At 32.8% G+C, this 27,483-nt stretch overlaps 1 protein-coding gene across 1 annotated transcript in view; it reads left to right on the top strand.

The window, feature by feature from the left end:
- LOC129219103 (neurobeachin-like) overlaps nt 1-27,483 on the top strand; it is a 197,053-nt gene that overhangs the window by 114,197 nt on the left and 55,373 nt on the right. Inside the window, exons 20-28 of the mRNA XM_054853426.1 lie at nt 5,125-5,233; nt 5,324-5,405; nt 6,957-7,080; nt 7,575-7,767; nt 17,283-19,651; nt 20,074-20,227; nt 20,946-21,126; nt 21,801-21,955; nt 24,497-24,604. Coding sequence (XP_054709401.1) covers nt 5,125-5,233; nt 5,324-5,405; nt 6,957-7,080; nt 7,575-7,767; nt 17,283-19,651; nt 20,074-20,227; nt 20,946-21,126; nt 21,801-21,955; nt 24,497-24,604 — 3,475 coding nt within the window. The remainder of the gene's footprint in view (nt 1-5,124; nt 5,234-5,323; nt 5,406-6,956; nt 7,081-7,574; nt 7,768-17,282; nt 19,652-20,073; nt 20,228-20,945; nt 21,127-21,800; nt 21,956-24,496; nt 24,605-27,483) is intronic.

Below are 27,483 nucleotides of genomic sequence, written 5' to 3'. Positions count from 1 at the left end.
ATATTTTTTTAAAGGAGTGAAAACTCGGAAAACTTGACTGGTAAAAGACTTTACCCATTATGTCCTCTACAATATTTTTGTTTATTTATTTTTTCTGCCCCTGTGAAGAGGGATTGACACTAACAAGTAATTGTCAATGAAATGCTCAAAAGTCAAATAAAATTTATCAGGAAAAAAAGTGCGACTGTAATTTGTGTTTGGGGGGGGGGGGAGCCCATTTATGCTTATGATTCCCAAACAAAAAATTTCAGTCTAGGCCATGACCTGTACCCTTTACCTTGTATCTCACTACTCTTGTAGCAGGTTCATATGAAGCTTTGTGAGTCCCTAAATTAATTGGTCAAAAACTTTCAATACTGAACTAGCATCTGAACCAAGGTGCAAGCTAGAAAGCATGCCTCAAAGGCTTCAAGAACCAACTTCAAGATTAAGTTACTGCAAAAGCAATGAGAAGCAAGATGATGTAAAGTGTAAATAGGAGTCAAGTGTATTGTCAGAAACTTTTTTTTTTTTTTGGTGTGTGTTTGAAGCAAGGGAGGGGGGGGGGAGTAGGCACAAACTGGTACTTAAATGGGAAGAATCACCTGCTACCCAGATAAGACAGCACTTTTTCTCCTATAATTTGAGTTTGATTTTTTAAACATTTTCTTTAATTATTATGGAGGCAGGGGGACAGCTACAAGCACCAATCTGTGCATGTGCACAGGGCCCGATCAAGCCAAAGTGATACCCAGCGCTGGCAAAATTTGGTGCCCCTCTCACATGAATATCTGCATATTTTTCATGTGGAAGTGTCCAGAAAAAGGGAGGAAATAAAGAAATTTACCCTATTTTTGTATTCTTAAAATTGTGGTGTCCTGGTCCATGGACCTGCCACACGGTGCGTTCATCCGGCCCTACATGTGCAGCAAATGAGAGCTACATAACTTTCTACTGCAGTAAAGCTGCCAAGTTAAAAATATGGGATATATTATTTATTTGATGGAACTTAGTCTTCAAAATGTACTATGTTTGATAAAAATTTAGAAAATTGTTTTTCAAAAGTTGTGAATTCTATGTGGGTGTGGTTCAAAAGTTGTGGATGTGGTGTGGTGTCTATTGATTGATACACAATTGATAGTGAATATTTCATAGATAAAATTTTAAGAAATTTTGTGATACCATAGGACTCTATGCTACAAAATTGTTATAGCATGGGCATACAATGAAACCTCTCTAAAATTTTATTTTTGCACAAAAGTTTTTCATTAGAGCCATTTATTTCTTAGTCTCTTAATCTTTTGCAATGAATTACATATCTAGCACAAAAGAAGCCTTTTTCTCAGAATGACCACTTTTTGATTAGGCAAATTTCTTCATTACCCTTGTAACAAAGAGTGGCTTTTCTGAGATACCATATCATTTTCAAGCACAACTTATGTTTTATTCATAAATACGGCTATTGCTACCCTTTCAAAGAGGAATCTGTTATCTTTTAGGGAAGTGCAGGCATCTTTTAGCAGTGAAGGAGCTGAAGATTGGAACAAATTCAGGTTTTTCTCTAGTCTTATCTATTTACCGTAACTTCTGACACTTTTTCTTGCTTCATAAGTTCAACTTTAATCGGACGATGAGCTCCATTGGAATGAATTTGATATTTTATCCTTTTAAAGTTTAGTGAAAAGCAATAAATCAATAGATTTCCATATTAAACTAATGGCAAGTAAGCAATTCATCTCTTAAAGCGAGACTTTTTTAGTAAGGAAAAATTGCGATAAAAAATTTCAAAATTAAAAATATTTATATATACACTTAATGCTCCATAAAATTTAAATTTTTTTGCATTTTTGGTACATAGTTATTAGTTATGCTGAGCCATACTGTTGATATGAATATTTTCTGAACGAAATATTTTTTCATTGAACTACATAGTCCCTCTCTCTAAAGAACCCTCAATGGAAAGTTAATGACCTTCTTAGAGAGGTTTCACTGTGTAATAATATTTTATTCCCTTGTTTCTAACAGCTGGTTGAACTATAAGCATGTTTATCTGTTTGTCTAGTTTTCTATCTCTTTCTCTTTCCAAAGAAAAAAAAAAGAAAATCTTGTAATGTTGTAAAAGCTGCTTGAAGAATCATTTTTTAACTGAGAGTTTCTGTCCGCAGAAAATGCATTGAAAGAAAATTGCAACACTAAATTAACACTCGATAAGTTTCCAGTCTGCTCCTACTATTGACAGACCTATGTGATTTCTTGATAGTACTAACCTTCAAATCATGCATAGCAAAATTTTGTGATAATCTGACATTTAGTCAGAAGTTAACAGTGGTTTTAGTGAAACAACTGTTTTTATTTTTGAAACAGTAGATTCAAAAAATTTTGTGTAATAATCAAACACTGTTTCTTGATGGGAAAAAATGCTTTTGAAGCCTAACAGTGATTTGATAAGTATTATGGAGACTCTAAAACTGGGGATATAAATTATTTTTGACTGGTGTGCTGAATTTTGGTCCTACAAAAAATGATGTTGTTAATGGCTTTGGTCACCAAAATCAGCCATTGTTCCAGAAAACATTAAAAAAAAAAAAAGTACACAACATTGTGTTGGCCCATTTTAAACTGCAGTTAAGTGAAATAGCTGACATTTTACAGGCATTAAAAGGTAATGTATTCTATTTACAGTTTTACACAAACATTTGAGCTTGCATTAAATGGTTTCATAGTGGGTGCCATATTCGTGCACACTAGACCAAAATCAACTTGTCAACAATTCAGAGTTAAGTTTGTAGTTGTCCAAGTGGAGAATTTCTTGCATCGATATGTGACAATGAGCAAGACATGGGTCTACTGCCATGCACTCAAATGAAAAATACCAGCAGCTGAGCTGTAGCATAAGTAGGGGTTGACAGGAGTGGCTCTCCCCAAGGGCGCAGCAGCCAGGGGGGCAGCATTTCAACTGATTAAAAAAAATTTAAAGAGTTTGTTTTGTTTGATCATAGAATTTGAAAAATGCTTTAAAAAATGCTTTAAAATGCTTTGAAAAATGCTTTAAAAAAAAAAAAAACTTACAAGAAAAAGAGCTAGAGACACATACATAACATATACTGAGAAGGAACATTGAGCATCATTGAAAACAATTCTAAAAAAGAAAATAAGAAAAAAAATTACTATGCTGCCTCCTATTTGTCAAAGCAACTAATCAAAATGTTCCAAAATTTTTTTTTTTTTTTTTTTTGGGGAGGTCACAATGACTTTTGGTGATTTTCCATGTGGCGACCATGGGCGGGGGGGGGGGGGCACAATTTCTTTAGTTTGCCAGGGGTGCTGTACCCCATAGTTACGCCACTGCAGCTGAGTGAACATCAGCCAGTGAAAGTCAACCAATTGTGGCCAAAAACTGAAAAATCGGGGTGGTAAGTTTAGGGCATCCATACTTTGGACGGCATAGTATTGTATTCATCAACTCTTTTAACAAAAGGTAAAACTATGAGTAGCGAATATTGCATGTTATTATTGGATTGATTGAATGCAGAAATCCAGACAAAGAAAAAGCCTTTACTTGCAGAGAATAATGTGCTGTTACATCAAGATAACACATTGTGTCTCAAGTTAAATCAAACAGTAGTTAAATTAAATAAATTATGCTTCAAATTTCTTCTCTTGCCACTATATTCTCCAGATCTAGCCTTCAGTGACTAGTGGCTCCTTTCAGATCTCAGAAATATGCTCCAGGTGAAGAAACTTGGCTGAAATGAAGACATAGTTGCCAAAACTATTTTTAGAGCAAAGACGTTTGGTTTAATAAAAAAAGCACCTAAAAGTTAGTGGAGCGTTAGAAAAAATACGGAAGTTTTTTTTTTTTTTTTTTTGTCTACACTCTTTCTCAAGATTATGTTGACGAACAAAGTCTAATTTGTTAAAACAAAAAACTTTTTTTTATTTGGATCTGAAACTTATTGAGTGTATCTAAGTTACCATGAATATTAAATATTGACTGGACAAATCTTGAATTTTTTGTAAATAGTGCCATCAACTTTCAATGAAAGTGTTAGTGACTTATTAAAAATCAAACCAAGAATTTTAATGAAGCATTTATTTTTCTTCATTTAAAGTATGGACATGTTGCTGGTTTTTGATTTGGTTATTGTTAACACTTTTCCTATGATAGAGCTCTGAATCTAGTTCTTGTGTTAAATAACAAACTAATTTTCAAATTACACTACAGTCAAGTCCCGACCTACGCGAGGTCTGTGTTCCAAGACTCTTTGCGTAAGTCAAAATTTCACGCTGTGGAAAAATGTACGTATACAATTTTTTTTAGAAACATACTAAATTCTTTTAGGCAATTATAAACACCCATCAAACTGCTTTAAAGCATTCCTCAACTGTACATAAATTCGTTACTCGTGAAAAAGTTGAGTTATAGCCATTTTGCGTAAGTTTAATCGTGTTGTAGCGGGAGTCGACTGTACATGAAATGCCTTAGGTTAACATGTTACAAAAATACAAATCTAAATTTAATCTTTTTATTTGTTTCTTTGAATTTGTCCAAGGTGTTTGAATTTTGTGGTACAAAAGTGATATTTCATTAAAGGAAGTAAAACCAAAACTATGGTACAAAGTATACCATGGGTACAATGCTTAAAAATTATTAATGGCTCAAATAATTGTCTTTTATTTCATTCCTTAAAATGAATAACTTATCTTGAACTTTATGTAAAAGTATTAGGAGACAGTCTAGCTTTAAGTTGGAAGGGAGGAGGAGGGAGAGGAATAAGTAAATAAAAATATTAAAAGAAGAAATATATCAAAGAATTTTTGTGGAACTTGCTTCTTGGATCATAAACATAGAAAGCAGGAGCTCCTTTAGACAATACCCTATAGTAGTAGCAATTGAAATATTGGATGTGGTAAAAAAATTGATAAATCAAATTCAGGCAGTATTAAACTGATGCATTGGACAGGTTCCCAAACCATTATTAAATGTTTGCAAAGCTATCTCACAAGCCAATTTTAATACCGATTTCAGTGAAAATATTTTTTCTTTGCTTTTGTTATGCTTAAAGTTTGGTGAATACAATCACCAAGTTAAAAAAAAAAATTATTTACTTTTTCATGATTTTAATTCAAAACATTTTATTACAGGCGCAAACATGATGTCATGGGCCCCCATAATCTTTATATGCTTCTTGCTGAAAGATTGCTTTTACATTCAGACCATATCTCTCTCTCAACGTATAATGTTTTATATGAGGTATTACATTTTTGATTTCTGTACTCAACAACGATCAAGTTTCTACAATATTTTCGTAACAGTTTATTTATTATGACTTTTATGTTTCAGATTCTGACAGAGCATGTATCAAGTCAAATTTTATATCAAAAGCATCCTGAGCCAGAATCTCATTACCGATTAGAGAATCCGAGTATGTAAATGTGAAAGTTTTTGTGACTAATATTGTATAAATCCACTGTTTGCTATATAATGTTTAAGCTTATTGCTTTCCTTATACCAAACTATAAATTCACGTTATCAAAAGTTTGTCATGTGTCTTGTTTTATATTGGGGGTGGGGGGTGGGGGGGGTGCAGTTTTGTGAAAATTTCAATTGTTCTTTCACATTTGCCGACTAGATCCTTAGAAAAAAAAATAATAAAAACACACACTGAACATAAAACCAGAAACATCGTAGAAAAATTTTCCCATAATGGGGGACAAAATGTGTAAGCAAAGAAATAATAAAGTAATTCTATGCATTCTAATATTAAAAATCCTGAAATGTTCCTTAAATTTTTCTGGAGGGTCTTCTATGTAGGATCTGTTTTTACCTTTGGGAATTTTGTGAGACATCCATTCATTTAGCTATTCAAAATGGGTAACCGCACTTTGCTGTCTATGCTACTTGAAATATAAGAGTCCCAGAAACCTTCCAGTAAGATACAGTCTCCCCTCTCCCTATAAACCCTCTAAAATAATTGTTATTAGTAAGTAAACTGGTTTCAGTAATTTTCATTTTATTCCCGGCTATCTACGATAAAGGATGACCCCCCCCCCCCTTTTTTGTTAATTAAATGTGTTGATGATCAACTAAAAGCATTGAAGATTTGATTTTCATTGGAAAATGTCAAATAAAACACACCATTTTTGTAACAAAAGTTACAGAACAATTGAGAATGAAAGAGATGTAAATGCTAAAACTAAAAGATTTAAAATAAGTACTTTGTTTTGGGGCAAGAGATTTTACTAGTAGCCCAGCTTAATTTTGAAAATAATTTCAACAAAAGCCTACCTAGTATCTGAATTTTAAATGCATGTTACTCAAAATTTTATGATGTCCACTTATATCCCTTTACTTCGTACTGCTGCTATTGGTCTCTTACTTCCCGAGAAATGTGTAATAATGTGAATTGTTGAAAGTGTCCCAATACTTTTCATTATGTATAATGTATTTTTAATATTATTTATCCATATTTTATGATTAGTAACCAACTTCAAAGGAGGTTATGTATCAATTTTTCACAAAACAACCTACAAAGACTCACGTATGTTAAATCCTTCTTTTATTGAATGTACTTTATGAAGAACATGACCTCCACTTCTATAAAAAGATGTTACTTGAAATTTTCAAAATTGCAGTTAAATTTTGAAGATTTCCAGAAACAATATTCAAAGCTTTTTGTTGCTCAGTAATGTACGCATCTCATAAGATACATACACATCACTAAGCCAAAAACCATCATATAAATATTGTTGCCAGAAATCTACTAAGTTTAATTGCATATTATAGAAGTAGAGTTCATATTCTTTATGAAGTTCATGTGATGTAATAAGGATCAGATATGTTTTGAGTCTTTTAAAACTGTTGATGCGTCTATTAAAATGGAATTGCCCTTTAATGTTGATTTCCCTCAGCAGTTGTGAAAAAAGTACTCAAAATGAATAATAATTTGATTTAATTCTATTTTCAATTTTTCTAGTGATCTTGAAAGTTATTGCCACTTTGATACGACAATCTAAGCCATGTGAGGAACTTATGGAAACGAAAAAACTCTTTCTGTCAGACATGACATTGTTGTGCAATAACAATAAAGAAAATCGTAGGTGAGTTGGAAAACTTTGCAATACAGTTTCATTATACAAAATACTCTTTAGTATGTGCGGCTACTTTATCTTTGATACCATGCATTTGGACATTTGAATTAAATGCCATTCAAGATGTTTTTCTATGAAAACTGCCCTCCAACTCTAATGTTATAATTTTAAATACGTTTGTGTAATGCATTTGGTAGCGCTTTTTATGAAATATTTTGCTCTCACTATCATATGATATGCCTAAAGGTGGAAAATAAGTTTATTTGTTGAGAATAGAGCTCTAGCAGTGATATAAAAATGTGTATGTGGGACAAGGTTATGCTGAGAACTTATCTATTGCTTTCTAGTATCAACATTGCATGTTGTCAGATTTTTTTTTTTTTTTTTTTTGAGCTAGTTGAAACTTCAGTCACTACTTTTAGAATTATTGATGTTTAGTTTTTTTTTTTTTTTTTCAAATGTTATGTATTGGTAAATACAATTCTTTCTTTTTTTCTCCTTAGGACTGTCTTGCAGATGTCTGTTTGGCAAGAGTGGTTGATTGCAATGGCCTACATTCATCCCCAAAATGCAGAAGAGCAAAAGCTTTCTGATATGGTTTACTCTTTGTTTCGAATGCTTTTGCATCATGCAATAAAATATGAATATGGTGGATGGAGAGTTTGGGTTGACACTCTTGCCATTGTTCATTCAAAAGTAAGCGCAGTGCTTTATTTTTATATAATAGCATTATAACTTTTTTAAATTTTCATTTAATAATCTGCAACGTTAGGTATATGTACGTACAGGCCCGGATTTACGTACCCACAGACCCTGCAGTGCGGGGGAGCCCACAGCACTGAGGGTTTCTTAGCCGAAGAAACCAAAAATAAATAAATAAATAAATAAAGGAAATAAAAAGTTTAAACAGACCTATACTCAAATTTCAAGAATTTGAAAATACAGTCGAGCCTCCATATATCGAACTTCCACATATCGAAATTTTCTATATATCGAAATCCCAGCAAATTTCAATGTTCATTACATAGAAAAATTGTTTCTATATATCGAAAAAATCTCTATATATCGAAATTTTTTTCGAGACATTCGTAGATATTTTTTTTCCACTTTAGACTGTTTGTCTCATGAAAAATGCAGGTTAGGGGAGAAAATTATGTTTACTAAAAGTTGCTAAGAAACTCATAAGAAATCTGGGGTTTAGGAGTGTGTAGTTCGGTCGTTGTTCCGCTCTGGAGTTCTTCAATTCCCTCAAGTTTATTTCAAATCTTAGTTGTAACCAGTAACACTGTAAAATCAGTTTCAAGTTATCTTTTTTGTCTGTTGATTATCAATCCTAGTCTTTTCAGCTGCAGTAAAAATCGTTCAAGTTAGGTAGATTGATTTTTTACTTTTCTGTCGATTACATTGTCAAAACGAAAATCCCCCTATATAGCGGATCAAATTGAACTGCCGAAGAATAAAGATGTATTAAGGCGGAAAAATGTAATTTCTGTTAATTTTTCAATTATTAACTTTCGTTTAATGCAATGCTCGTAAAAATTAGAAATTGGGTTTCATGCACGAAAATGAGCTTTAATTTTAATGTTTTAGGATATTTTTATGATAAAATAAGATCGTTTCTATGTATCGAAATTTCTATATATCGAATTTTTTCCCGGCAATTTGCTACTTCGATATATGGAGGTCCGACTGTATTTTTGTTTTGACATTTAGGAGACCAATCAATAAAGAGCTAACAGTGTGGTTTAATTATTCAATACCGCAAAAAGTAAAATCTTTCATATATTTCCAAAGATTGAACAATAGGGTGGTGCGAAAAACACTTTATTTTAATAATCAACTACTAATAGCGTGGAAAACCTGTGCATTGGCATCCTAATAATGGAAAAAACAATATAAAAAATTATATTAGTTTTGAAATCGAGCAAGAGACCTCAACCTGAGAAAAAATCGGCAATTTTTAAAGACGCATATATTTTTAAAAAAAATAATTTACTTTGTTTCTAATAGTATAAAAAATACACTTTGTAGTTACCGAAATGTATAGAAAAAAGTTGGGGGCGCATTGTCGATCATTTGAATTCCTGCAGAAAGCCTTAAAATACCATTTTTAAAGTAAAATTTATATTATGCTAAATATTCTTAAGCTAACATAAAGCTATAAAAATATACTATAAACACCTGTTTCAATATTGTACATACATTTCTCGAATGCTGAAATGACTAAGGACTCACCACGTGCAGGACCATCATTTCAACGGGGGGGGGGGGGGGGCAAATGATGCAAATTCAAAGGAAGTTTGAACGGAAAACAGCAAAAGTCACGCCCACTCAAATGTAAATACATTTATTTCTCTGAGCCATGGGAAGGGGGGGGGGGGACAATGGACACCCTAAATTAGGAAAATCTCCTAAATAGGGAAATTCCAACGAAAAGGTGAAATTTCCATGCCATACTCAATCAGTGGAGAGATGTGTAAAACTTGTGGCAGAGAGTGGTGGAAAAGTTTGCGGGCATGAAAACCCAAATGGTTTTTATTAAGTAGACAACATTTAAATCAAGATCTTTAATGGAAAAATTGATTTTAAGTCAGAATTTAAAAAACTTCAACAGAAAAGTACTCACATATTGCATAGGGTGTGAGGGGTGAGGGGGGGGGGAGAACTCGACTCGCTGCTAGCTCTTCGTGGTGAGTCCTAAGTCATTTTAACACAATGGAATAATAAGTAAAGCATTAGAATGGATGTTTAACATTCATTGAAAGCCAAAGTCCTGCCATAACTTGAATATTTGATTACACACTAAATCGGTAAAGAGGTGAGCAAAACTTGTGACAGACGCCAAAGGAACCAAGAAGGTTTTCATAGTAAATAACAATCAGATCAAGAACATTTCATACAAATGCAGAATTTCAAGAACTTCAGCAAAATAAATCACATCCAAATTAGTTGATTGATTGAGTAGGGTGTTGAGTGGGACTCGACTTACTGCCACCGCGACATGATTATGCCCATCGTTAAATAGATCAGGGGTGTTAATTGTCCCCCCTCCCACCAGGGCTTTGAGAAAATAATGTTTTTAAAAACATTTGGGTGGGCGTGAGTTTTTCTGTTCTCTGTTGATACTTAAATTGGATTCCCCCCCCCCCCTTCCCCCATCCCTGGAAAAATTTGAAATGACAGGCTGGGACGTGGTGAGTCCTGAGTCATTGCAGCACAAGAGAAATGTGTGTGAAACATTAAAACAGATATTTAATAGTATATTTTTATAGCTTTATGTCAGCTGAGAAATTTTTGAAATAATACAACTATTTCTTTAAAAATGGGTTTTAAAGAAATAGTTAAGGCTTTCTGCACGAATTCAAATAGTCAACAATGTGCCCTTAATTTTTTTCCTATACATTTTGGTAACTACAAAGTATTTTTTATGCTATAAGAAATGAAGTAAATTATTTTTTGAAAAAAAATATTAGTCTTCAAAAATTGCCGATTTTTTCCATTTTTCTCAACTTGGGGGCTCTTACAGGATTTCAAAAATAGTTTGTAATTTTTTAAATTATTTTTCCCCTCATTAGGATGCCAATCGGCAACTTTTCCGAGCTATTAGAAAATGATTCGAAAATAAAAGTGTTTTTCAACACACCCTATTGAACAAAGAATAAGGATAAAAACTTTAAAAGAATAGGGATAAAAACGACTTCAATCGTCAAAATTTAACGTATGGGAACAAATCGTTTAAATAACAGTACAGCATACTCAATAGTAAGACAAAATATAAAGAAACCACAGAACACCTACTAAAAATTAACATTGATCAATAGAGAAATAATGTGAACTTTAAAAAAAAAACAGATTCAAACCATTCAAAATTACCCAGAAATGTCTAGGAAACTGGTTGAAACATTTTCCGAAAAGTTGTTTGGACCAGTTTGGAGATACAAAAATTCTATGAATTTCGGTTCATCCCGTAAAAAAAAATCTAGAAAGACTAACGTTAAAACAATTGAAACCAAATTAGTGAAGAAGCAAAAATAAATTTGTAGAAAAATTAAGAAAATCCACAAACCCTACAATAGAAAACCCACAAACTGCAAAAATATAAGTCATACTTGTAAAGAAATACAAAATGAAAGTTGAATTGTTAACCAAATTAAGCAGATTCCATATAATGGGAAAACAACTGCAAAACCAAATCTACAGGGGAGAACATTTTTTTTTTAACTTTGATTAAAATCAAACAATCTCGATAAAATCTTGAACAACGTAATATTATGGGAGAATAGTTTCCTTGCCATATAAATAAAATGAATTTTCAAAAATCAGGATTAAAAAAACTACATAATTACCTAGAAGCACTTAAACAGGTAAGTTAAAAGCCTTAAAGAATAACATAATAATAATAAATAAATGAAAACATTTAAACTCATCAATATGAAAAAAAAGGTAGAAATATTAAAGCAGTTAAAAACAAACAACAATCACTCATTTGAGAATTAGTTATTTGGGGAAGGGGGGGGAGACAAACAAGTGGATGGTTAGGTGCCCCTCAGTTCTAGGCCTGTGTACAGATCAGGGGCGCCAAATAGGGGGTGCCAGAGGGGGTGGTTGCACCCCCAAATTTTTCACTAAGAATAATATAAAATGGTAAAATTCAATTTAGATAACTTAGAAAATCATTTGCCCGAATTTTCAGAACAGAAAAACCTGATGGAGGATAAGTGTTTGCCTTAACTAAAGAAGTAATGTCTTCATATGGGTTAAATATTTCAAAATTGTGTAATCTATGTTATGATGGTGCATCTTGTATGAGATACCCCTACAGTGTAGAGACTGCAATTTTTACGCTTAAATTCCATGTCATTTTGCATAAATTTTTATGATCATATTATAACTTAATGTTCAGCTAGTAAGTGTTCATTGATGCCATGTACTAGAAACAAATTTTAGCAACTCGGTGTATCATATGCTTTCATGGAAACTTTTTGTAAAGATATGCTATTTTTGAAAAACATCTCACATCAAAAAATACTTTCACATCAACAAATGTATCTTGAGGCTCTTTACTTGACAATCTCTGAGTGAAACAAGATGGTCTTCAAGAGTTATAAAAGCCCCCTGGAAGAATTACTGGAAAGCGACCTTTTCATTGATAAAAAATTTGATGTCATTTTAATATGTATGCCTTTGTCTGAATTTTTTGTTTACTTTATTTATACTGCAGAGCTTTTTTTTTTTTTTTTTTTTTGATAAATGCTACACTCTATCATAAAAATTTTAATTCACTAATCTTAATTCTTGGATTGACAATTGAAACTCTTAGTAATTTTCGCATTAATGCATACTTGAACCAGGTGTGGAACTTTGTGACAGAACTTTTCGTAACAGTTTTTAATGTATGCCAATGTGGAAGAGGTGACAAAACCCCAGATGAAGTTTTAGTCAAAATATTAAATCAATATTTTGAATAAACTGATCAATTCAGTTTCTCAAGAAATCGAGACAGGATTTAATGAGATATATTTATTATTGTCGGTTATAGATAACGAAAAAGAAAATATTACACTTATAAGTAATAGCATGAGGGAAGAGGAATTGTTTTGTGAATTGTGATTATACTTTTTAATGACACAAAATAAATACTAGCCTATTTAAAAATCTTTCTTGGTTATTTTAAAGAGAGGAATCTAAAGGAAATGTGCGTTTTTTTGACATAACTTTCTTGCTTTCCATTGTTTTTTGACTGTTTCAATCAGGTCAGTCAATTGAAAGATGACTTCTGTGATTAAATTGAAAAACTGACGTAAATAAAGCACAAATTTACACGAAAATACAGCATATAGCTATTTCAAGGCTACAATAATGGAGCCTCTTCATCGGTGTAAAAAACTATGCACACAACCAGAAAGTTATAGGAGAACTGAACGTCAACCAATTTTGACTTTCGTGTCTCAGGAGGTTAGAGAATTGCCTTCGAAGCGCAATGAGGCAAAGCAAGACCTTCCTCTTTAGTTATATTGGCAATAAATTAAGTCATTGGATATTGATTAACTATAGTTACAAAATTTTCTGTTCTTCCTGACTCCAAAAATAGCAGATTAAAACTTTACTAAAAAATAAAAACTAGTACCGAGATATTTTGTGAGATAACCTATAACAAAATTAATTTAAAGCTTCGGTCGAAAAAATTTTAATTGTTCTTTACAAACCTAATTATTCTTAACATTAAAACCATTTAATTATCAGTTCTTGTTAACCAATATGTATTTTATGCCGTTCTGAGGAAATTCATGTTCAAGAAACTCGACCCCCCAAACGAAATGCTGAAATGCCGCCCCTGGTACAGATGTATGTGTGTATTTGTGTGCGTGTGCGATGAAAACATAGTTTTACCGAATTCTTGGATTAATTTCAAGTGTAATGTTAGTGTCGGGGCCTGATTATCAAAAAGGCCCTCTAGGCCTGACCTGGGACAACCAATTTTTAAGTTCCCTCATATGAGTAAGATTGTTTAAGTTTTAATCGTAGAAAACTTACCATCAATAATATGCACTTTTCTCACACGAACTAAGTCGTGAAGTCTTTGTTTACAGCGATGGAACAGATGTCTTCAAGCCCATGAGCACTCTTGGACATGACATCGGTTGAAGTAATTTCTGTACACTCATTTGTGCTCGCTCTGTCTCATTGAACTAAAAGTATTTTGCCTGTAGAAGAGCAGAGGCCTAAGTAGTTCTGCCACCCTGAATGGTTCTCTTAAATATGTATTTAAAAAAAAACACGAAGTAGAAAGAAGAATGTTGACAATTTTCCACATTCTACTTGATGAGTCAATATAGTGATCTATTAACAGTTGAACCTCGTTAAACTGCCCCCCGCCCTGCCCCTCTGACAAACGGCCACCCTCTTACTTCACCAAGAAAGCAAGAAAGGTGGTGAAAAAAATGTTCAGTATAGGAATGCAATACAAAATCCTTCCTTAAACTGCCACCCCGCTGTCCGCCAACCGCCCCTGATTTTCAATTTAAACTGCATGTTCTTTGACTTGACTTGATTCTGTTAGTGCCTAGTAGCGCATGAGGCTGCTAGCGTGGTATTCCATACCGACCAGTTTAATGCCTCCTCCCTGGCACTCCCCTAGCTTGACCAACCTAAGGCATTTTTTTCTTGTATGGCCATCGGACGCCAGGTTAGTTTTGGACGACCCCGCTTCCTCCTGCCATCAGGGGTCCACTTCAGAGCAGTTCTTGTAGGGTCTATTGCCTGCATTCTGAGAACATGTCCTATTCATGGCCATCTGCGCTTTTTAGCCTACTTTCCCAGTAAAAGTCAGAAAAAGAAGAAAAAAGCATGAAAGAAGGCTTAATGCATCTTAATATCCCGAAAAACAAAAAAAAAAGTCAAAAATAAAAATAATAATTAAAAAAATATCGAAAAATTAAAAATTGGAAAGTAGGGTATTGAGATGGGGAAAAATGTCTGTCGGTCTGTCTGTCTGTCGGTCTGTCTGTCTGTCCCCCCCCTAATAACTTTCGAATGAATAGTCCGATTCGAACAAACTTTTTTTTGTTCGAAAGATCTCGGTAAGGACACCTCATTCCCATATTTCGCTTTTTGGTTTGAACTATTTTTTGTTCAATTTTGAACAGTTCAAAAAAAACTTAACATTAGCTCCTACGGGGGAATTCAAGGCAATTCCGAATTGTGAGGCGAATTTGCTTTAAACAAACTTTGTAGGAAAAAGCTTTTGATGAAAAACTTGTATATAAAATATCTTTTTGATTCAAACAATTTTCTGTTCAATTTTGAACAGTTCAAATCCCTTAACATTAGCGCCTACGGGCAAACTGAAAGTCAATGTAGATTCCGTACTTGAAGGCGGATTTACTTCAAACAAGTTTTGTTGGAAATAGCTCTTGACGCCGAACTCCAGACTCCGACTCCGAGAATTTAGGGGCACCTGAATCCGAATCCGACTCCTGTGCCCGACAATTAATCGGACTCCGACTCCCTGACTTCGACTATGACTTCCTAGCTTTGGCAAAAATTTATACACGGACAAATGACTGACTCCGATTCTTGGATATTCAACTCCGACTCCTTCATCCCAAAATTAGATTGACTCCGACTCCAGCGCTATGGTTTTAACTGTGAAATAATTATTGTTGATGTGATTTGTTTTTATTTTAACGCTAAAGTTTTTATTTAGGTATTCAGTTTTCGGTGAATAAACTCGAAGTCATTTATGTTTCTACATAAAGATACGCGCAGACGATTTTTTTTTTTTTTTTTTTGACAATGAAAAGTATTTCTTTACGTTGACATTTTATTGTTTTTATTTATCTTGATAAGTGCATTAATTCATTTAAAAAATTATTTTTGGCAACAGGGGAAAAAGAAACGATTTTTTTTTTGATAGGATGTATTTATTTTAATGAGCTTATTAATTTTTATTATTTTTTTTCGTTTTGAAAGCTGTTGAAGAATTTTTTTTAAATGGAAAAAAGTGTATTTGCTGCTTTGTTTAAAAGTTGCTGCTATTTTATTTGTTCGTTTTGTTTTTTTTTTTTTTTTCTTTTTTTTACGCATCTAATTTTTTTACATGAGTGAGGAATATTTTATTCCTAGAAAGTAGCTTAAAATATTGGAAAAATATGTTTGAAACAATTTGCGATTTTAGCTATCTTGAAAACATTGATCAGGTACTAGAAAGTAGTATGGGTATACGGGAAAGTAGGCTCGTCTAGTTCTAGACAGAACTTCTTGTTTATCAGTGTGGTTATCGGCTTACAATTTGTACGTTTGTACATGTCTGAATAAGATATTTTATTTGGATAGTATATGTTTAATATTTTTCTCAGGTTTTTAGTTTGAAAGGCATCAAGCTCTTTTTCTTGCTGTCTAGTTAGCTTCCATGTATTGCTGCCATACAGTAGGACTGCTCTAACTGTTGAATTGAAAATTTGTATTTTGAGTTTTGTGTGTATGTTGTTAGATCTCCACATTTTATGTAAAGATTTAAACTGCATGCTCGGTATGATAATATCGCTGTCTAAACCGCCATTTTGAAAGACCATGTCAAGTAATTTAAACATGGAGTTAAGCTGTTTAGGAGAGTTGGAGAGCGAATGTCCTTGACAAGCCACAGAGGGAAATCATGAATGTCACTAACGTCCCATGCAAATATTCCTACATTAGCCTTCACGTAAAAGTGTCCAGCTCTCTTATCCCGTTTTCTGTTTAATCTGCTCCCCTGACGCCCTCAGTCACCAAGGAGCATTGTTCCCAACATCTCCATGAATTTTGACTGATCTTATCTGCTCCAATGCTCCAACCTTTTTCAACCTTTTCACTTTGACATTTCACTACTCTGCTATGAAAGCATTCATTCATAACCCACTTGTCTGGTGGTCAGGGGGAGGGGGGCTAAGGCCCAACCTGTAATTGATAGCGTGTGCAGATTTCAGCAAACTTGTTTGTTCCAACATTCTATAACATTGTGTTATTTTGCTTCGTTCTGCTAAGTACGAAAACAATCTCAAGCGTGCGCAAAAAATTCTTTTTTGTGAGTTTAAAAATAAAAACTGATTCACAAGCCATCAATTTGTCGATGAACATTTTTCAAATTCTGGACATAAAAAAAAAAAACAAGTAGCCAAAGAACCGTCGGTGACACACTGCAGGAAATCCAATGGCTGTTATATTTCGAAGTTCATTTGGAAAGGAAAATACATGCCTTCAAATGTATTTTCATAAAAACATACATTTGTGCAGATTTGGGGAAAATTTGCCAACTTTCGTCCCATCACTGAGGTTAGCGGTTTAACAAGGTTTGACTGTCGATCAATTGAGTCAGTTGTACTAAATGAAATACGAATATGCTCTAAGTATATGAATATAGTGAAGCACAATTCACAAGCATTATTTGCAAAATGTACTACCCCAGGTATTAACTCAGGTTGCTCCCCTAACAACCAATCTCTTATTTCAGTTATGTTTATGAGTTGATTAGATGTACATTAAGGTTAATATAACGAAACATACACTACAATACTTATGCTGCATTATCAAAAATCAATGACAATTTAAATTCAAATCTAAAGTTTCCTAGAAATCAATTAAAACTCATGTTTTCTATAGAGTTGCAGCTAAAAATGTGATCTATAGAATTTTGATTTTTGTATCGTTAATTCAAACTGAGGTTTTTTTTACAGGTGTCTTTTGAAGAATTCAAGCTTCAGTTTTCCCAGATGTATGAACAATATGAACAGCGCCGGTCTGATCATTTAACTGACCCTGCTCTGCGCAAGCAAAAGCCCATAAGCACTATCTCAGGCTTGGACAACAATAACCATCGTGCCTTAATAGTTACAAATCCACCCAGACCTGATATCGTCCATAAAGATCAGAATGAAAACGAGTCCAAATTAGAAAACTCTAAACTAGTCATCCAGTCCTCTTACTCTGTAAATGAAGAACAGACACAGTCAAAAATACAACATATTTTAGAAGATGTCAAAAAAATTGAAAATTCATTAGAGCATCATAATGAGACTGATTTGACTGAAGAATCTTGCAAAACAGTTCACGAAACACCTGAGATGGGCAGTAAACCAACTTATAATAGTAGTTTGTGTGAAGCTCTTTTAACTGCTGATGATCACAGACCAGTACCAGTATCTGAAGATAGTGCAATTGTTGTAACTCTACCCTTAGATACTTGTACCGAGGTTTCCAATAGTGAGTTAGAGCAAGTTCCTACTGTGCAGGAGAGCCAAACTACAGAGCTTATACATTCACCAAGCATTGATTTAGAATCGATTACTTGTGCCAAAACTGATACAGAAAGTGCTCAAATAAACTCTCCCAGTGACTCGGGATTTGCTTCACTTTCTATAGGTGAACTAGACGAAACGAAGGGCAAAACAACCACTGATGATGGTACAACATGTGATAATGACATAGCTTTAGATGATGAAAGTGCAGCTACGGGGCAAACTCCTGATGAGTTGCCCCCAGAGACATTGGATGATGATGAAGTCACGAAGTCTTTTGAAGAGATTCATGATATAAATGAGGAGGATGCAGACATTGATGTTTTGACTGCAAATTTAGAAGAAGAAAGCTATGTCGAGAACAATGTAAATCAAACTGATATTAAGGATTTAGAAGAATTTCCTACCTCTGATGAAATGAATTCATCAGATTTAGAAAGCAATGTTATTGCAGATGACAAGTTGCCTGAAAATGAGAATATTGATTCAGTTTCGTCAAAAATTGAACTTACGGCTCATGAGTCAACAAAAACTGAAACGTGTGATATTATTGAGAAAACATCTAGTGATGTAGACAAGGAGTTGACTCATAGTGAGCCTCAAACTCTATCTGATGATAAAAGCAGCACAGAAAATAATACTCAGGTTGTTGAAAGTGAGAATACTGTTTCAGAGGAGTCTAACGTAGAATTTGAGGAGATACAACAGACTTGTAATGATGAAACATTAAGTCAAAGTGTTGAGGCTGATGCTATTGAAATACCAAATTCAGATATATCAATAGAAAGTGTTTCTGTAAGTAGTGCTGTATCTCCATCACATTCAAGTGTGACTGAAACTGACATTCCTTTACAAGTTAATGACTCAGATATTCAAATTCCACTTACTGATAATGAAAGTGTGTTATGTTCGGAGAGCAGCATATCTTCATCTGAAAATAGTGTTATAACTGTAGCAGAACAACCAATAAGTCATGCAAAAATTGAGGAAAAATTACTTGTTGCTGCTGAAAGTGAATCAGCACCAGCTGATGATTCTAACCTCGGTAAAATAACAGATGATTCAGTATCAGTACAAAAATCAAGTGTGGCTGTAGTTTTATCAGATGTTGAAACTTCTGAAAAAATTAGTTCCTTATCTGAAACTGATGTTGAAGAGAAAAGTGATTTTGTGGATGTTTCTCCTGTTAAACTTACAATGCCTGTTTCTCCTTCAAAATTAGTTTCTTCCTCTCATGAGTCCCTTTCTGCAACTAATGATCAAACAAATGAGGACGAAACTGCAAGTGTGACTGTTGAAAAAAATATATACAATAAACGAGAAGATGAAGATGAAATTGAGAAACCTGAAATTAGCACAATAGAAGGACAGTTGGAAAAAGAAAGGCGGTTAATGGCAGAATCAGTAGACAAGTTAGAAAGTGATAATTTGTCTGCACCAGAAAACAAAAATAATACCGAAGAAACATCTGAAGAATCTGTACAAGCTAAGGAGATTAAGAGTATTGAATCAAATGCAGTCGTTTCAGTATCTCAAAATACTTTGATTTCAGAGACTGATGTAGCACCTACAAGACGGCCAAGAAGTGTAACAGTTCCGCGTAAACAGATACCAAGTCAAATACAAAGGCCAAAATCGATGTCTTTCAGTAGTCAAAGACCCCCAAGCACAAACGGAAGACAGATGTTCAATGCCGGCCCAACCAGACCGCCTTTTCGTATTCCTGAATTTAGATGGTCTCCCATTCACCAACGGTTATTATCTGACTTGTTATTTTCTCTGGAAACAGACATTCAGGTGTGGCGAAGGTAAGTTCTAAAAAATTTTCATTCAGGACATTTTGATTATGTGGTGGATATTATCACAAACCCCGTTAAATGAAATAATCTAAGAGCTTTTATGTGTTTTTTAATGCTAATTATTTGACTTGGAATGCTGGAGAAATTTAAGGGAAGATGTACCTTTAAATATTTTTTGCATTTATCATTCAATTATCATGAGGAGAGATCAATCACTACCTGCTCATGTTTATCAGATTTTTTTCTTTTTGAGTGCTGATGACATTATTTTCTTCCAGTTACTAAAAGCAGTTATGAATAACATGGAATGTAATACTGTGTTATTATGTTTCAAATGTTCATGAATTAAAAGATGGCTTATTTGTGTTAACATTGGAGATCTTTGTTACAATTTTATTGTTCTCTAATTTGAATCATTTTTACTTTTATAGCCACACAACAAAGACTGTGATAGATTTTGTAAATAGTGGAGAGAATGCAATATTTGTCATAAATACTGTTCATTTAATATCTCAAGTAGCTGATAACATTATTATTGCTTGCGGGGGTTTGCTTCCTTTGTTAGCATCAGCTACATCACCAAATGTAAGTTACAATTTATTATTTTAATTTATTAAAACTGAATATTGAAACATGGTGCCTTTTATCATACTGTTTGGTACTGAAATTAAAATGATTTTTGCAGGACATTTCACTTTTTATATTTGCATTTAAAACCACCATTGCAATGCACATTTTTATTATTTGATTTTTGTGAAACTAATTGTATATGAGTATTTTCTTGCATTTATTTAACAAAAAAAAAAAAAGAAAGAAAAGAAAGTCAGATTTTTGTGTTTATGCTTTTATGCCTTTTTCAAGATGTTTTAATTGACATATAAATTAAATCAATTGTGTAGTTTAGCAGTTTTCTTAGTATTTATTAGGTTTGAGTTAAATAAAAAAAGAACTTTACTATTGCTATGCAATATTTTCATTACCTGACAAATGTTGTGAAATTAAATCTTTTCCTGGAAAAAAAAATCTTATTTGGAGTTACTAACTTGTGAATTAATGCCACAAACAAACACGTTTCCTTAGAAGATGGTCATATATGAAAATACATACGGTAAAGATAGGTTTTTAATTTATATTTACTATTTGAATTAAGTTGATTTGAAGAGAAAAGAAATTCATCTGAGTTCTTTATTTTTAACTGTGTTTAACATTATTAAAAATGAAACAATCCCAATAATTTTTAATGTTAATATATAGCAAAAATTATTAACTAAAATTTTTTTCAATACCCAAATTTAATTTTCAGCATGAGCTTGATGTCATTGAACCTACTCAAGGCATGTCAATCGAAGTTGCTGTTGCATTTCTTCAACGACTTGTTAATATGACAGATGTGCTTGTTTTTGCTTCATCATTGAGTTTCAGTGAATTGGAAGCAGAAAAGAATATGTCTAGTGGAGGGATTTTGCGCCAGTGTCTGAGATTAGGTATTTATATTTGAATAAGTTTTATGGAATTTTTGAATTCAAATTATAAATTCGTGACTTTTTCTCAGTGTATAGCAATGTCAAACTGTGGGGAATATTCCTCTTGTCCCCCAAAATGAAGCAATATCTCACCTAAAAAATAAATGCAACCAAATGCGTATCAAAACAGAACTTCTTTTAATTGTGTTTCTTTCTCATATGACTAATATTCATACATTGCAAATTTCATAGTAGGTTTTACAACTAGTTTTAGAAGTACAATTTTATGCACTCTTGATTTTATTATAATATTTAGGGATTTTTTCCTTGGTAAATTTACTTAAATGATAGAGAAAGTACTTTTTTGATTGTTCAATTTTGTAAATATAAATTTTCTGTATTGGTAGTATGAGTTAAATAACTTGCTCTTGGTTGTTTTATCGGGATACATTATCTCAATAGACCTTGCTTGTTGCATTAGGCTTAATTAAAATAAATATGTTGTTGACAATAAACTTTGTAGAAATAATTATAGTTGAAGCAAACCTAACCTGGCAGCATCATAATGCTGTGATTAGAAATTTTCACAATGCTGCCAGGTTAGGTTTGCCCCAACAATTGTGGTATTTATTACTTTACTAGACAAAGTTCTAATTTTGAACACTGAAGATTAATTTCTTGTGCTTATATTGTAGTGTGCACATCTGCAGTACGTAATTGTTTGGAATGCAGAGAAAGAAGCCTCCCCCAAACACCTGTTACTCCACATCCTAGTTCCAATTTATCAAGAGAAATTCCTCGACCATCTTCCATTCAGGCATTGATTGGAGGCGTGCAGCCTTCAGCCAAGGTGGATTTTGTATGAAATATTTTCTGCTTTTTTTTGTTGTGTTGTGTTGCATGTTAATGTGTATCAAAATGTATATATTCAGGGAGGCTCAAAGTAGACCTAACGGCATTTTAGCTTTTGTGTACTTTCAATGCTTCAATATTCCAGTAAACTCACTGATTGGGATGTGGCCGTTAAATCTGGTTTTAACCTTCCTGCATGGTCCTAAGGTGGCACTTATTTTTGAATTGGTAGTTATTTTTGCAATGCACCTGCAATTTTTTTTGTCACGCAAATAAATGATTCTTGCAAACTTTTAACTCAATAGATGAATATTAACTTGTCCCCTGTGGGGCTTTTTTATTATTAATTAAAACATATATTTTTTAACTTTTGAGTTTCTCATTTTTATGATGAATATGATTCTGTGTATTCTAAAGTAATCTCAAACTTCAATATATGTGTCTTCTCATCATTCTATGGAATGTTACAGCATGTCAAGAGCTTTAATCATATATTTAGAATTTAATTTAGTCATCAATGAAAAAATGCTGTACCTAAGCTATAGCTTATTTAGTTGTTATGTGACATTTAATAAATTTTTCTTGTTTGTTCAAAAAATATTCAAGCTATTGGGGCTAAACATGGCATCTTGTGGTAGTCTTTTATGAATACTCATAGGTGGCTCATAGGGGGAAAGGGGACAGGAAAGGCAACTGCAACGCACTTTCCGAAGTAAATAGGCTTTGCCCCTCCGCTTTACAAAGTTCAAAATTAACGATCATTCAAAAAAATAATAAAATAGTTCTATTTGCCTGTTTAAAGAAAAAGTAATTGACTAAATAAGTGTGTTTTCTATTTTTCTCATCTTGTTATTTCATAAAAATTAAAGTGGAGCTTTGACTGAAAAGGAAGGAGTTTACTATGACCATCTGTCCCAAATTTTTTTGTCGAAGGTCGTTTCGTCAAGAATGACACTAAAATTCACTTTCCCCTTTTTTATAAAAATATTTTTTTAAGTCGGCTGTGGAGATGTCGCCCACCAAACCTCATCCCCACCTTCCACCCCTCCTCTGATCCCCTACTTTTTTGGTGCACTAACTGCCTATGTGAGTATTGTTTTGCAATACACAAAGTTAATTTGATCATATAAAATAATAGATAAAACTTAAGGCCTGGGGGAAAAAGCTCAATTACCTACTCAAAATTACTTGATATGCAATAAAAATGTAAAATGTTGTATACAACGTTGTGTACTTCAGATAAGATAAAATTGATTGGATTTGTATTGGCTGAAAAGCCAAAATTTAAAGAAAAATTGTATGCATTTTTTGATATTGCCCATAGACACATTAGAAACTAGAAAAATTAAAGTAAATAAATAAATAAATAGAAGTTTTTACAATTAGAATTTAAAAGGGATGTGTGGAACGTTATTGATTCTTCATATTTTTAACTTATCAGTCAAATGCTCATACCAATGAAATTTTTAGATAAAATCGATTATTTATTTTTTATAAGGAGCAGATTATAGAGAATCTTTTTCATGTGGATTATAAAGAATTCTTAGAACTAATAATAATATTTTTTGATGAAGCTCCCCCTAGAAAGATGTGTTTTTGGCATCCTGCAGCTCATCACTTAGAGAATTCGTTGTTGAAAAATCCTGATATTTAGAGCACAACGAAAATTGACCCTTCACGTGTTTACTACTTTATAGTTACATGTTACATCAAGCCATGGTTATTGTTGCTAATTATGCCTCCCCCCTCACACTATATTGTTAATGAGTTTTTGAATAACTCACAAATCAGCTGTTGTCTTGTACATACCACCTTTAAATGAATCAGCTATTAACCATGCTCAGCTTTTTGTTTATCTATAGATTATACAATACAAATTTAATTGAGCTTTTTGCATTACATCTATGTAATATCTGTACCATTACATGATACAGATTAATAATTCTATATAACATTGATTTTGATTATAAAAAGATGTCTGGGTGTGTAAGCATCGAGCTGTAACAACATTTTTACTATATTGAATTTGCTAGTCGTTCAATCAATATTTTAACTGAATCACTATCAATTTAATGTTGAAAACATTAAGATAATTCTTGAAATGAGGCAGTGAGAAGCAAAGGGATGTAAGTGGCAAAATTAAAAATTTGGAGGTAACCAGTACAAATGGTAAGGGAAACTATCCTCTGCATTGGGGCAAGAGATAGTACTAGTAGCCCTGGTAGTTGCTGCTTAACAGCATAATTTTGAAAAAAAATCAATGAAAGCCTACCTAGGATGCTATCTTTGCAGGCGTTTTACCCAAAACTTGAAAATGTCCACTTACATCTATTTACTTTTCACTGCCTCAAATGTACTATTATTTAACTTGTGCCAATGATATCATTTTTTAAAAATAATTTCAAGATATTGTCCATTTCCACTCATTGTTTATAAAGCAAAATATTTACTTTTGTCCTTTAACTCTAATCTGGTAGCAAGTTAATAGTTTTTATTTTGAATTTATATTTCTAATGATTGAAACTTTTTTCTTTGTTAGAACATTGTAGAAAATCTGGGTGGACAAAGCAGCCCCATTCGGGACCCAGAAAAACTTCTTCAAGACATGGATGTCAATCGTCTCAGAGCTGTTATTTATAGAGATGTTGTAAGAGTTTCACATTTTAATTTCATTTTCTGTATTTTTAGTTTTATTCATTCCTTACATTTGAACCAATTTTTAAGAAGGTTGTTTATTATAAACAGACATGTACTTTTGAAAAGGTTATAAAATTTTAGTTTTCCTACGGACAAAGATTTCTGTCATTATATATTTTAAATATATAAATTTTATGTATTCCTTTTTCAACATTGTTTTGAATTCTTAATTACAATCGGACCTCCATGTATCAAAGTAGCAAATTGCCAGAAAAAAATTCAGTATATAGAAATTTCAATATACAAAAACAATCTTATTTTATCATAAAAATCTCCTAAAACATTAAAATTAAACTAATTTTCGTGTATGAAACCCAATTTCTAATTTATATGAGCATTGAATTAAATGCAAGTTAATAATTAAAAAATTAATAGAAATTACATATTTTTGCTCCTTCATACATCTTCATTCTTCGGTAATTCAACTGTATCTGCAACATTAGGGGATTTTCGTTTTGACAATGTAATTGAGAGAAAAGTAAAAATTCAATCTACTTAACTTAATGATTTTTACTGAATCTCAAAAGACTAGAAATGATAATCAACAAACATCACATCACACCCAAGGGTCCCCTGTTCCTATCACAGTTGTGACTTGCCCAGATTAGGGACTTCCCGGATAATCAACAGACAAAAGGGATAACTTGAAACTGATTTTACAGTGTTACTGATTACAACTATGATTTGAAATAAACTTGTGGGAATTTAAGAACTCCAGAGCGGAACAACGACCTATCTACACACCCCTCAACCCCAGATTCCTTATGAGTTTCGTAGCAACCTTTAGTGAACATCATTTTCTAACATAACCTTCATCTTTCATGAGACAAACAGTCTAAAATGGAAAAAAAATCTACGAATGTCTGAAATCTTCTCGATATATAGAGATTTCTTCGATATATAGAAACAATTTTTCTATATAATGAACATAGAAATTTGCTGGGATTTTGATATGTGGAAGTGTGATATACTGAGGTTCAACTGTATTTCCAACTTGATGCCATGTGAGTACTGTTAAAGTCTTCTGTATATTCATCAATTGTGACCTAATGAATTTATAAAGTTTAAATAAATACCCTTCTGCTTAAAAAGGAAAATGAGATGTAACAGCGTTTTTTCACACAAAATTTGCAAATTACTGCAGACATGTGTTTCAGGGTTTCAATTAACCCCCTTTTTAATGCACTGAAATGTGAGCTTAGGGTTGAAAAGTCAACACAGAATTTTTATCCTAAAGCTCACACCTCGTTACATTGTAAAAGGGGTTTCTTGAAGCCCCAAAACATGTGTCTGCATTAATCTATAAATTGTGTGCAATAAAATGTTGTATCTTATTTTATGAATGAACTAATGTCTTCTGTAATCTATATATTCTAAATCTGTAATCTATATGTAATTATTGGGTATTTTTCCATTGCCTTTCTGCCATTATAATAAAAATGGAGGTATATTTATTTTGCATAAGCAATGTAAAAGATGGTTTAGAATGTATGGTTTAGTTATTGAATGGTTTAGTTAATGTGTTTTTATTTCCTTTGTTTCAGTTTCGGGTTTTTAGCTTGTACTTAACACAATTGTGCTCATTCTTCTTATTTTATGAATCAATCACTAATTTTATTCAATTTTTTTTTTCATTATGTTTTCTAAATTTCTTCTTAATACAAAGTGAAGCTTTTGCTTCTTCACCTTATGTGTGTGGCATTTTAAACATTGTATGTTTCAGCAGTGGCGGATCCAGCCGATTGTTTTGGGAGGGGCCATCCGAAAATTTTGAACAAACTCCAAACTCCCCAGAAATTTTATTAAAATGAAGTTTTAAAAACTCGATTTTCGCGGTATGGAGACATTAGGTGAGGGGGTGATTTAGGAAACTCCCTCGAAAATGTTTCAAAATTTAAATTTCCGAGTAATTTTTGAAAATTATGAAACTAAAAACGCATTTTGTTTATTTTTGATGATGTACGGAGAAAGGTCAGGTTTCGTGCGTTGACCCCAAAATACTTTTTGAAAATAAAGCTTAGAAACCAAAATATTCTATCATTATACGTTAAGAAGTTAGAAGAGGAGGGGTGCTCTTCTTGCTCTTCAGCTGTCCAGCCTAAAAATGCACCTTTAGGTAATGTTTGCTTACACTAAAGGAAGTGTGAAGGTGCTTAGAATCCTTCCTTCCTGGAAATATTTTGCCTTTGAGGCTCTAAAAATTCCATTTTTAACTATATTTATACATATTTTAGAAAGGGGTGGAAGATTCGTGAGCTCCTCCAAAAACTTTCTTTTTAAGCTATCATCACGATATAAACTAGGAAGGGAGGGGGTCTATTAAAAATCGTTTGTAATTGAAGTCCCAAAAAAATTCATTTAAGTTGCTTTTAAGCAAGTTAAGTGATAAGGGCTGGATAAGCTAGTTTCCGTTGACATTTTTTCCAAATAAAAGACTTAAAATGCAATTTTTTGCTGCATTTGTGAAAGGGCATAGGAAAAGGGAGTTCTCTCCCTAGTTTCAAAATTAAAGCCATAAAAACGAAAATTTAGGCTCTCTTTGTTCTTGTGAACAATAGGTATACTCTGAGAACAGCAGCATTTAGAGATCGTCCAAGTGCCTGTAGTTTGAATTGATAAATGATGTAAAAGATGGAGAAAAATTTTGGAAGTAAAAGTTTTGTTTTGAGGATAGGGATATAATTTATCTCCCAATGGACCTTATTCACGGTTTGGCAACGGTCCCATCAGCTGTCCGTCTGCGGGTATTTTGACCAATCACGCAGTGTCAGTAGTGCTAAAAAAACTCGTTTTATTTAAGGATTACTGGACTGCATGCGCATAATGAAC

The sequence above is a fragment of the Uloborus diversus genome, chromosome 1 (assembly GCF_026930045.1).
Source record: "Uloborus diversus isolate 005 chromosome 1, Udiv.v.3.1, whole genome shotgun sequence".
Taxonomy (NCBI): Eukaryota; Metazoa; Arthropoda; class Arachnida; order Araneae; family Uloboridae; genus Uloborus; species Uloborus diversus.
This window is presented reverse-complemented; position numbering and strand designations above follow the sequence as displayed.